This window comes from Mobula birostris, chromosome 13, assembly GCF_030028105.1.
Source record: "Mobula birostris isolate sMobBir1 chromosome 13, sMobBir1.hap1, whole genome shotgun sequence".
NCBI lineage: Eukaryota > Metazoa > Chordata > Chondrichthyes > Myliobatiformes > Myliobatidae > Mobula > Mobula birostris.
The window spans coordinates 65267243-65279771 of record NC_092382.1 but is presented as its reverse complement, the minus strand read 5'-3'; the positions used below and the strand labels follow the sequence as shown (position 1 = coordinate 65279771).

At 44.3% G+C, this 12529-nt stretch overlaps 1 protein-coding gene across 1 annotated transcript; it reads right to left on the bottom strand.

Annotated features, from left to right (window-relative positions):
* Window positions 1-3386: 3386 nt before the first annotated feature.
* LOC140207658 (probable G-protein coupled receptor 139) lies at window positions 3387-5642 on the bottom strand. Its single transcript, XM_072276213.1, has 2 exons — window positions 5576-5642; window positions 3387-4297 (listed from the first exon to the last, which is right to left on the bottom strand). Exons 1-2 carry the CDS (start codon window positions 5640-5642, stop codon window positions 3387-3389), a joined length of 978 nt encoding a protein of 325 aa, XP_072132314.1.
* Between the last annotated feature and the right edge of the window lie 6887 nt (window positions 5643-12529).

The following is a 12529-nucleotide window of genomic DNA, read 5'->3' as shown; positions in this document are numbered from 1 at the left end:
AATATACACATATTGCCTTCAGTACCTATTGCAGAGACAGGGAACACGTGAATATACCGCACTCGATCAGGGGAAAGCTTTCCAAAATTTTTCGGTGCACTCTTTAACAGTCCACGTGTAAAATTTGTATTTAATCGAAGGAAGTTATCAATACCTGGTAGAGAGCGTTAAAGGAAAATCATTCTGGAATTGGAAAAGATTGCTTGTTCTGTTATGACCGGAGCAGCTTGCTCTTTAAGGTAAACAGGAGGCAGTGAAATAGCGGTGGATCTGTATTTCAGCAGGTTAAGAACTCATTGAGCGCTATTTCCATGTTCGCGTGTTTTGGACCCTTAGGTTGCTGAAGGAGCGGTTATAATTAGAAAAGGGAAACTCGACGTTCGGATGCTGCGGCTCTTCAGCCTGGAGCTGCACACTAAGATACAGCCTTGTCAGTCTGCAGTCTGAAAAGCGCCTTGAATGATAGTTGGGAACTGTGTAGTACGCTCATGTGCTCAGAGTCACATTGCTGGAGCTCTGCAATCTGGAGTTGCGAAGGATGTGGCGGTCTGAAAACCCAGCCGCCCGGACATGCGCATTGAGGTACGGTTGTAAAGGCTGTCATCGTCCGAACATGCCTAATCCGTTAAAGTTCCTATGAATCATTTGGCCGAAGACCGGCCCTTCGTTACATTCCACTCGGCTCTGCAGCCTTGCCACTGGGAAGCAGAAATTGAAATTATTTTTAAATATTTACAACAGGGATGATGCATAAAACAAATCTCCGTTAAAGTCTGCGTTATTCTTATCAGTAGTTGAACTGGGATCAGCTAACCGCCCTAACCGGAAAGAAGGAGCGTGTCAAGGTCCTGCGTAAAAGACTACACATCCTTCAACACAACAAACCGCAGAATGATCCTTACGGTTACCAGGAAGTCCAAAAGTGAAAGTTAATTCCATTTACCAGGCGAATTACTAGCTCTCCAATTTCTCGTTTCAACATTCCGGAGAACGATAAATCAGCTGGTGTCATATCAGAGACGAATCCACTCAGAAGAAAACAATGAGAAGAACATACAATATCGACTGTGTTACAGTGGAGCTCCGACTTTCCAGTCCGGGATATAAAGCTTCACTCTATAAAAGTGACGTGTTACAGAGAAAATCTGAACGTGGCAAAATATTCAATTTGCAATAACCTGTGTCAGACGCAGTCTCTCAATAAATAATTGGTGCATTTCTGCTTCAGCACTCTGAAATGATCAACATTTCATGGCAGGCACAAACCTCTTGACGAGCTAACTCAAGAAGACTTAGTACATACAAAAGCATGATCTTCGGCGGCTCCAAATTCAACGACGTCAACTTACCTTCAACCACTCAGAACTTGACCCTATCAACTTAATTACTGCAGCTCAGCAACACTGTGGCAAGTTTCCACAATCATGGACATCTTTCACACAAGAGAAAATCTGCAGAAGCTGGAAATCCAAGTAACACACACAAAATGCTGCAGGCAAGCCAACATATATGGAAAGTCGAAGTTTGGGTCAAGACCCTTCATCAGGATAGACTCGGCCAGAAACGTTGACTGTACTCTTTTCCATAGATGCTGCCTGGTCTGCTGAGTTCCTCCAACATTTTGTTCGTGTTGCATGGATAATTGTTTTTGTTCTAATCGTGTTCGTTCTTGTATAATTTTATATAGTTTATGTTTAAGTGTTTGATTCTACTTATGTATGTAATTTATCTAATGTTATGTAGTTGTGCACGTGACAATAAACTCGGTTTTGACTTCCCTTTGGAGTTTCATGATGGAAATGGCTTTGTCCGATACTTGTTCTTTAAGTCAACAAACCCTACTGATGTTGGGTCTGTTGATAAAGGACGGGAGCTGCTCCCACATTCAGATTGTGCTGACCTGTCTCAGATATCACTGCAACTGAAAATGTGGGAACATCGCTTCACCTTTGCCGGTAATGATTTTTTTTTCTAATGTTGTTGCTGTAACTTTCCTGCTGCTGGCACAAATCTGATGAAGGCATGGACGTACTGCACCACCAGGCAGTACGGGACTACTGCACACTCTGACTTTCTTATAACGTCCGAACTGCCGACACGGTCGAAATATGCGAAATCCAGGATTATAACAGACTATGCCAAATATAATGCCGATTGCCAAATACTGGCATTCAGGGAGTATTGATTGAACTGCAGATTCACCTGAAGATAATGTTGGCGAATCTACCGCAGTCCTGCAGATAACCATGTGATTGCGCTTCCGAGCAGTTCACGATTGTTTAATTCAAGAGCGTTAATGGAACTTCCTGTACCTAGAAGAAGCGCAAGGTGGCATCTCACAGATGAAATCCGGGAAGTGGGGGCGGGGAGGGGTATGTGAAATAACTAGTTGAGAAGTTGATTGCTGGAATAGTTAAAGGAATGGGAAAGAGGAATCTAATATAACAGGACAACAGGCAATGGAAGACAATGAAGAGAAAGTAGGAAATGAGGAATGTGATGGGCAGAAATCGTGTACATCTGTAGATAGAGACATGGAGATGCAGTTGAGTTTCAGCCAGGAATGAAAGTGAGCGGGAATTAAATTTCAGATTCTAAATACAACCCAGCCTAGCAAACAAATTGTTTCACCGTTATGGCAGGGTCCCACACCAAGCAAATACTGATTTAAATGCCAAAGTTGCTGCAAATATAACAAATTATGACACATCCAAGAAGTATGTGGGACAGAGAAAAATAAATTCACTGAACAGGGAAGACAAGAAGAGAAAAAGCCAAGTCACAATTTCAAAAAAAAAGTATTAATCTCCACGTTTTTGATGAATAATCTCATAGTGATGAGAATGAGGCAGAACCGTGCAGGGAAGAGACTTGCAATATAAAAATAATAATAGATAAGGAGTACTGAACGGCAAACTAATACAAAATAAATTGAATGGACGCTGATTCTGTGGTATTGAACATTTAAACATAACAAGTTTATCTAATGCTAAGGACAAGTGCAAAGTTTACTGTAAGTTCGTGCAGAGAGTTGACTTCCTGTTTCATTTCAATCTTATGCAGGAGACTAAATTAACGAATGAGATGCCGTTTTGCCGCTTTGGTTTTGAACGTCGTCAGACGCTCACCCGCACTATCATCACCGAAAGGGGCGCTGGCGGTGACGACAGCAGGAATACGGAGAAAACATAAACACAAATAGAAGTGTCAGCTTAATAATTGGTAGGGGTTGATGTCGCGGGCTACAAGTGCCCACGTCTTTGTTCCTGTGCGGCGTCTCTGTCGGGGGATAAGCCAGTTTTATTCTCACCGCTGCCACGTTCTCCGATGGTCGCTAGCTCTGTCGTGTCAAAATGGAAAACAATGCGACAAACTCTGAAAGGGACTTAGATATTTTGATTATTAACGAGTTGAATAAGTGATGTCAGCGGATATTTCACTGCGCTGATGAACTGCTCTCTGAACTTGGACTGAGTCACCCCATAAATAAACGTGTTCGTGCAGCAACTTAATAGTGTTAGCATATATCCGGAGTGTTCAGCGATGTATTCCGATTCGTTGTAATTATTCTGATCCAAACTAGCAATGGTGTTATAGAGAAATTCGGCAACCTTTACCGACCACAGGATGATGAAGCTTCCGGAGATGGTGAGAAGTAAGATCACAGACCTCCTCCTGCTCTCCATCTCCGGGTCACTGCGGTTCTCCGCCTTGCTCTGACACCTCAGCCCCTTACGGACGCGACTAGTCACTAAAATGTGTCTGACTGTCAGAGCGTTGAGCAGTAGTATTAACACGAACGGGAGCAATGGCGTTAGAACAGTAGAAAACCATCTATATCCTCTCCACCCGGGATCCGCATACAAGTCCGGCTTTCTAATGCAGTCCCAGGGTATATTGTCAATTACTTTCATAGGCTGATATATGAAAGAGTAGGGCACGTTTTTAAAAAAGAACAGAACGCCCGTTGCTGTCAGAATCACAGTCGCAGTTTTCCCGGTGCAATACTTTGCTTTCCACTTCTGACAGCAGATTATGACAAACCGGTCAAATGTAAAAGTGACGGTGAACCAGACAGAACAATCCATGGCTGCCACTCCCAGGGCTGAGATCACACTGCATACAGGGGTGATGTCCAGGAATGTCCCGGGGAAATAATAATAACTGAGACGCCACAATATCACCCGAAATACGATGGTCAGTATATCCGCTGTTGCCATAGCCACCAGGTAGCGAGTGGTGCACGTGGAGAGTCCGCAGTTTCCTTGGTACAGGATCGCAATCGCAACTGAATTGACTGCAGGAAGAGCAAAAAGAATGAGTGAATTGCTGTCTCGCCGCTGCGATGGCAGGGATAAGCTGGAAATAAACTCAGTCAATTTTTTCAGACATCTCATTTCTGGATGTTTAAAAGGTGTCAAGCGGAAGTCGCAGACGCTTCGAAAGAGTGCATGTTGCGTGAAAAGGGTACAGTACATGATTCTGAAAGAGGAGCAGTATTAGGGAATGAGGCATTGGCAACTGATCAACGAGTGCGCTTTGGAGAAATCAATATAAATCTGTCATGATCAGATTTTTGATTGATGTGCAAAGCGACGATACCTAGACGACTTTTTCAACGACCGTGGCTGCCGCATTCCCGTCACCAATGTCTCCTCATACAGTGAGGCTCGCTCCCTCTGCTTTGTTAATTTACAAAGCGCAAAGACAAAAAAAAAAAAAAAATCGCCCTATTTGCATGTCTCAGTCTCTTCCTCCACTACCATTTGTCACCCGCCCTCAGGAGTCCTTCTTGGATCGCCTCTTTTCAATTCTGAAACTATTCTTGACCTCGGTTACTTCACACAATGTAAGGTATCTAATCAGAAAGTTTAATTTTTCACCTTTAAAGTTTTTGCCTGAGCCGTTGATACTCTAAATGTTTCAATGCTTATTGGTGCAGAGCGGAGTCTCGCATGAACTTTACCACGTCTGACCTCTAACGGGCAGCGCTAGGCTGGATCTAACTCGCTCTTCATTGACGGAAAAAGCCGTGGATGCAAACCCTGGTACACTAAAGCGCACACAGACAATTGTGTGAGTTTTCCAAAGTCCAGATGGTTCAGAGTTCAACTCGCAAGTGGAGTCCACAGAGCTTCCTTGAATCACACTGGGGATTCGCTTCTAGCGTTACCTTCAAACCTGCAACAATTTCCTAAAACACAGCGCAATATCTTTAAATTTGAATTTAAATCATGTTGCACCATTGATACGGAACAACAATAGGTTGTCCGATAAAGGAGGCGAACGCGCTGGATTGTCGGAGTTTACTTTGATAATCTCTTTACATTGATAACACAAAACAGCCTGACATGAATCGACAGAATAAATCCATCTCCACGATCTTCCATTCTACAACTGTCTGAACTGCCCGTTTGTATTCAGTCGAGGACAAGAAATAAACTAGAGGGGAACTTCCGAACGAACCCAGAGATTTGTCACTCTGATACACTGGCATCACAACACTGTTGGTAACTGAACGAGTCCAAAGACCGCGCTCACAGAGCAGCAAATGTTACTTTGCCCATGTTCTTACCAGGGACACCAATTACGGAAATGATCAGGTACCATATCCTTCTCACACGGTAAAATGTTTCAAGCATGCTGAGTGAGATTCAGCCTGTCTCCCAGCTCCGCACGATCTCGCTGAAGAAACTCTGAGCGGATGAACGTCCACGGCCATTCATTTATACTCGCTCCATTACACTGGATTTTCAATACCACACAAGGCTGACGTGTCTTCCAACAGCTGCGGTAAAAATAAACATGGTGTCATTCAAGTAAAATCCCAATAGTGATGAGAAACGGAGAGCTTGACACGAAGTTGAAAAATCTCGAAGACGAACAAATGACGATCTGAAACATCCATGAATGTTATTGTGAAACATTCACAGCCTCGTCTCTCGGTTTCATGATTGTTATTGTTGATCTTTTCCATTCCTGGGCTGCCAAGATGCTGCCATCATAGACCAATATTAAACTGCGATTGGTTGTTCTGTTTCATTCGGGAAATTGATTTGTTTATTGACCTTGCAATATTTACAACATAAATGTGAAAAGGAACATTCCGGCTGTACGTTCTGCAATATATTTCAGAGCCTTCAACTAATATCGCATCCAGTCTTATGAAGAGGCTGAACGTATGCCAACCCGTAATCAAAATAATTAACGCTTTGTCGAGCATCTCATTGCATCCAGAAAAAAAGGGAAATTCCCAATGGCCAGCCATGTCGGTTCCTCTGCACACCCCCGTCCGACATGTCGGTCCATGTGCTCAACTTCTGCCATAATGAAGCCACTCTCAGTTTCGAATAGTAACGCCACATGTTCCGTCTAGGTAGCCTCCAATCGGATGGGAGCAAAATCGATTTTTCTAACTTCCATATATTTCCCTTCTTCCTTCCCTCTTCCTCATTTCTCCACTCTGGCCTATTACCTCTTCTCTCGATCTGCCTATCACCACCCATGATCTTTTCTCCCTTACCATTCTCCCCAGGATCCACTATCCTCTCCTGTCAGATTCCATTCTCCAGCAGTGTCGTTTCCAGTTATCAACCCCCAGCCTCTTATACCGTCCCACTACACAACCCACTTGACTTCACCTCTCACCTTCTTGGTTGCTCTCTCCATCTCCTACCCCTAACTTCGTATGGTGGCATTTTCTACCTTCCCTCCAGCCCTGACGAAGAGCCTTGTTCATAAATGTCGTATCCCCTCTTCCTCTATTCCCCACTCTGGTCTTTTACGTCCTTCAATCTGCCTATCACTTATTCCTGAAACGCCCCCTCTTTCCCTTTCTCGTATTTTCCACTCTCTTCTCCTAGCTGATTCCTTCTTACCTAGCCCTGGACCTTTCCCACCCACCCGGCTTCACCTATCATATTCCAGTTAGCCTCCTTCTTCTCCCCTACCTTTTTATACTAGCGTCCACCATCTCCCTTCTCAGTCCAGAAGAAGGGTCTCGGCCCGAAACGTCAACTGCTTATTCAGTTCCATCAATGCTACCTCATCTGCTGAGTTCCACCAACATTTTCTATGTGCTGTGTTGGATTCCCAGCATCTGCATTCTTTCTCGTGTTTGCTATTTCCTTGTTACTTTTCGCTTTTGTGTTTTTTTTTCTTTTTTTTTAGCATTTTGTATGGGTCGCTGAAGCTGAAGTTTGGTCACTTAGATTCTTCAGTAAACCACTGTAGAGGAGAATGCAATGATCGTTGTTCCGGATCCATGTTTCACATATAGAAATAAAGACATTCAGTATGAAATTCGCAATGAAGTACTATAAATATAAGCACACTAGATTAGGATCTACACATGGACTGATTGTATGCACAATAAGTGCCGGTAGGTACAGGAGTATGTGTAAATGAGTTAACTCTTGGAGGAAATGATAAAGTAGCGGGTGGGAGAGTGTTCTGAGTTAGAGGATGGAGTTTTGATTAGCCTGACTGTTTGCAGGAAGTATATATTTTCGAGTCTGGTGCTCGAGGTTTGTCCGCTGGGAGGCCTCCTCTCTGATAGAAGTGCGACGAACAGCCTATGAGAAAGGTGGGTGGAATTATTCATGATATTGCTCGTCTTTTTCTCGGAATCTTTCTCCGCACATGTTCTTGTTAGGGACTAGGCCGATGCTCGAAAGCACTGGGGAGTTTTATATACCTATTTTAAAGCTCTCCAGTTGCATTTGAACGGTCTGTGTGGTAAGGAAAGCTTACCAACGCAGTGATGCAGAATGTAAGGATGCTCTCGACTGCGTATGTGTCGAAATGTGTGAGTATTGCTGTGTATAATTCAGCTCTCTTCATTATCCTCGTGATGCGCAATAGTCGGTGAGCTTTGTGGACTGTGGTTGATAATGGGACTATGAGAATAGATCTGCGATATGCAGCCGCACGCAAGTGAAACTGCTCACGCTTCCTGCAGCTCTGACGCTGATGCGAAAACGTGGTTGTGTGTGTGTGAGTGTGTGTGTGTATATGTGTGTGTGTGTGTGTGTGTGTGTGTGTGTGTGTATGTGTGTGTATGTGTGAGTGAGTGTGTGTGTGTGTGTATGTGTGTGTATGTGTGAGTGAGTGAGTGTGTGTGTGTGTATATGCGTGTATGTGTGAGTGAGTGTATGTTTGTGTGTGTGTGTATGTGTGTGTGTGTGTGTGTGTGTGTGTGTGTGTGTGCATGTGTGCATGTGTTAGTGTGTGTATGTGCGAGTGAAGTCTCACTGACATTAAGGAGGAAGTTATTTACTTAAAAACAGGCATCGCGCTCTTCCATTTCCTCTGTTGGTAGTCTCATTTTTTTTTTCTTCTTATGAAGCGTCCAAACACTATCTTGTTATCGGCGAACTCGTTAATTGAATTGCCTGGATGTTTGGCCGTGCTATCGTGTATCAGCAAAGTACATAGCACACAGTTCTTGGGGGACATCCGTGTTGAGGATGATGGCGTTTCTGTATGCTGACTCTTCGAGGTCAGTCTGTTAGGAAGCCAATTACCCAGTTCAACAGTGGTATATTAGACTTTGTTCACCAAGGATTGCGAGACAACAGTGTTTCATCCCGCGTTAAAACAACTTTCTGTTTTAGGTGTCATTGTTTCTTAGGTGTGCCGGGGCGAGCTGCATGACAGACGGGTTTGAATATGTCGGAGAGCGGTTCTCTCCACTCTGGCAGTTTTTGACGTGTGCCAATACCAGTTCAAAGCACTTTATGAAGACTTGCGTCAGTGCTAGCGGGCGGTATACATTTAAATCATAAAGCCTTTATGACATAACAGCAGAATTAAGCCGTCCGGCCCATCGACTCTCTTCCGGCGTTCCACTATGGTTGTTTTATTATTCCTCTCAACCGCATTCTCCAGTTAACACTCTTCTTCTCCTCCCTGGGAACAGTTCTTGGAAGAGACACTAACTGTTTTTCCACATATTTTGTTTTGCCTGGATGAGTGTTTCCAGCATTTCCTGTTTCTGTTCCGTCTTTCGGTTTTCCGCCGCTGACAGGGTGCGCCATGAAAGTTGATGATTGTCTAATGGAAGAATCGCGCCATCAACGTCCGGATTTATTCATTTCATTTAGATGCGACGAGGCGGCCACTGGTAGAAAATGTTCCATCTCCACTATTGACTCCGCGAAGGTTGTTACACAGTTTTGGCTTTCGGCTCCCACTTCAAATTTCTGTCATCTGGAAAGAAGCCATATTTAGATCATTTTGACCTGAGTTTACTATTTCAACTCCTTCTCTGTTTATACTGTATGTGCAGCCTCTCTCGACCCTTCCACCGCTAAACGCAACAATAATTTGGAAATATTACAGGATCCTCTCAAATAACTGCTTTGGCTTCAGCTCAGTATTTCTCAGCTTTCTGTTCCCTGTCTTTCTTCCAGCCAACCTGGCGGCGATTGTGATTTTGTTCCGGGGAAAGTGCGGTTTTCCCAAATGTGTCTCTCGCTACATGGTTGGAATGGCCGCGGCCGATCTCCCGATCGTTATCGCGGATCCGCTGCTGATGTGGACTGCACTGAATTATTTCCCCCAGTCATTCCTGCGCATCAGTCCCCAGTGCAGACTCGGTAGTTGTCTGATTTCTGCAAGCACTGCGATCTCAGTCTGGCTGATTGTCGCTTTCACCGTCGATCGATTTGTGGCTATTTGCTGTGAGAAGCTGAAAACAAAATATTGCACCGAAATAATGGCGGCTGTGGTTCTCGGGACAGTGAGTATGCTGGCCTAATTGGATTGTGATCCATGACGCTTTACAGTGACAACGAGCGAAATTATTGATGGTGTTCCCTGGTATTGTATTGTTACACCCAGCTCCAAAAACTTTCCCTCATGGGCGGAATTTGCGATATTTCACCGCATTTTAATCCCCTGTGCCCCATTCTTTCTGATTTTGCTGTTCAATTTTTAAATTGTCAGGCGGATTCTCGTCGTCGTCGTGGCTGTCCCTCGAGGTCGAGGATGCTGCTCTTCGTTCCGTACAGAGCGAAGACGCCTGTGCGTGTGTTTGTTTAACGAATACTTGATGTTGCACTCCAAGAAGCACACGATACTTCACAAATCAACCAACTGATTACAACGGCATGGAAACCATGACAATTGGAGCTGATGGGTTTGTTGCAGCCTTGATCCACCTTCACAGCCGTTGAGTTCGAAGTAACTGCGTCCGCCTGTTCCACCGTTGAGGTCTTGGTTGGATTGTTCTTTGTCGGGGACCTCACCCTCGTCCTTACCGCCATGGGTGACCCTACCAGGACCATAGCCCCAGACGGCGTCCCTCTTTGGATCTCAGGACCACACAAGCTTCTCCACCGCGACAAGGTGACAATCCACGGAGAAGCAGCGGATTTTAGCCGACAGTGGGGCAGGCAGAGGGCTCCAAGGAAAAAAAAGAATGGACAGAATGACAAGAATAGGGAGATGGAGAACCGACGCAAATCGTCAGCATAACCGGTAGCTTCATATTGTTGTGGGTAACACAGGTGGTATTTTATATCTATCAACGGATCTTAATGAGCGTTGTTTATTCTGTCACAGATCCCCGTTACATCACAGAGCACACATCGGGAATGCTGCAGGTTCTCAGTTCCTGCACTTACACGTGTATTTACGCCCTGACTCGGAGCAAATTCCGAGTGGAACTAAAGAAAACGGTGAAAACCCCATTGAATCGGATCTTGAAACTCAGTAGACGCTAGAAATCAGTTCGGCTGTCCTCATGCTCTTTTTGCTATCCCGCAGTTGCGGGTAAGTGGAAACAATGTGATGAACAAAATAAGCTCTGGAAAATCTGCAGATGCTGGAAAAACAGATCAACACACGCAGCTTCAGTGTCCTGATGAGTGGTGTCGCCCAGAAACTTCGACTATTGCCTTTTGTCCGCGGTTGATGCCCGGTCTGCTGAGATCCCTCAGTATTTTGTGCGTGTTCCCTTAGAGTTACAAAACAACTGTTTACAGCTGGTCTCCCGACTGTATCACTGGCCTCAAGATCCCATAGATATCCTCTTTGCACCGCACCTTCCACTCCGATTAATTTGAAGCTTGAGGCGAACCTCTTATACCTGCTCCCCGATTCTGAAAAAAAAAAAAAAAAACGCCTGATCGTGGAGTATATTTCTGTCTGTGTCAACCACTCCTGCACCCGCAAAACCAGTCTTTTCCTCCACGCTTTTTTCTCCTCGTTCTCCTTCTGTCTACCATGAATTATCTTCCAGTAACAGACTGTAATTGTTTTACAAATGACGACAGAGTAACATTACCTCTGCTAATAGCGTGAAAGACCATAGTAATAACTTTCTCCACTGTATCATTTCCCTGCAGACAGAGTTTTTCGGACAATTTGCTGACTAGTAGCCCAAAAAAACAATCTTGTCTCTAATGAGATCATCTCTCAGATTTCCATGCGAACAGTTGTCTGACAGGGCATACAACGCTGTGACGAAATCATTTAGGCTTGTATTCAATGATGTGTCACAAGGGTCAGTTCTGGGACAATTGTTGTATGAACGTTATGTGAATTTACGAGGCATATTTAGTTTGCAAATGATACTGAAACATGCTGTGTTGGCATAGTGCAGATCCCTTTGAATAATTACAAAGGGATCATCCAACAATGTGGGCTGGGGATTGGCAAATGTCCATCAATTAGATAAATGTGATGCTATGCACTTTGGAGAATCAAACCAGTGTATGATTTACACAGTGAAAGCTGCAGTCCTGGGGACAGTAATGGATCAGAGGGTCTGATGAGTGCAAGTAGAGCTACAAGTAGATAGAGTGAACACAAAAATGTTTGGCCCAAAACCTTCATCAGTCAGGGAACATAATGAATATAGGAATTAGGAAATGTCGTTGCAGTTACGCAACACGCGAGTGAGGCAGCTCCTGGGGTATTGTGCACAGTTTTTTTCTGCATTCTGTTATAGGAAAGATGGTGTTAAGTTATGAACGTCCAGAAACGATTTACATGGATGTCACTGGACTTGTGGACCGGAATTCTAAGTGTATTGCACATTTTCTGGAAGGTGGAAGATTGAGGGATGATCTGATAGAGGTACAGTAGACCAGAACATGGGTGGCATTTTTAGTTCCCCACAAAGGAGGTGACTGAAACAAAGAGGACATCGGTTTTACAACAAAGACGAGATTTTTTAAAGATTTGAGTGTTGAAAGACTTAATAGGACTAATTTTGTGTGTAAAGATGGGAGATGGACTTTTAAAAATGGATCGAAGAGAGCTTTCTGTTACAGAATATGGATCGTTCCACCGGGCACTGGGGAGGGAGGTGGGTAAAGTGTCAGTAGATGAGAACTTTGGGACTCGTCAAGACAGAACTGAGGATGTTTCAAATCAGAACCGGGACAGGGAGATGGATAGTCAGGAAATGTTGGCTCATTTCAACATCGTAGACAGAATCTGACAAGTGTGGATGTCATGGTCCAGTCCGGGAAGTCCGCATTCCGGTCACGGTCCGGTCCGTGGATCCAGGACTCCGGGT

Bases quoted from the DNA above. Each gene is read 5' to 3' on its own strand.
- LOC140207658 (XM_072276213.1), bottom strand. From the start codon at position 5,642: ATGCTTGAAACATTTTACCGTGTGAGAAGGATATGGTACCTGATCATT. The intron at 4,298-5,575 runs GTAAGAACATGG...CTCTTCCTGCAG, and splicing joins TTCCGTAATTGGTGTCCCTG to TCAATTCAGTTGCGATTGCG.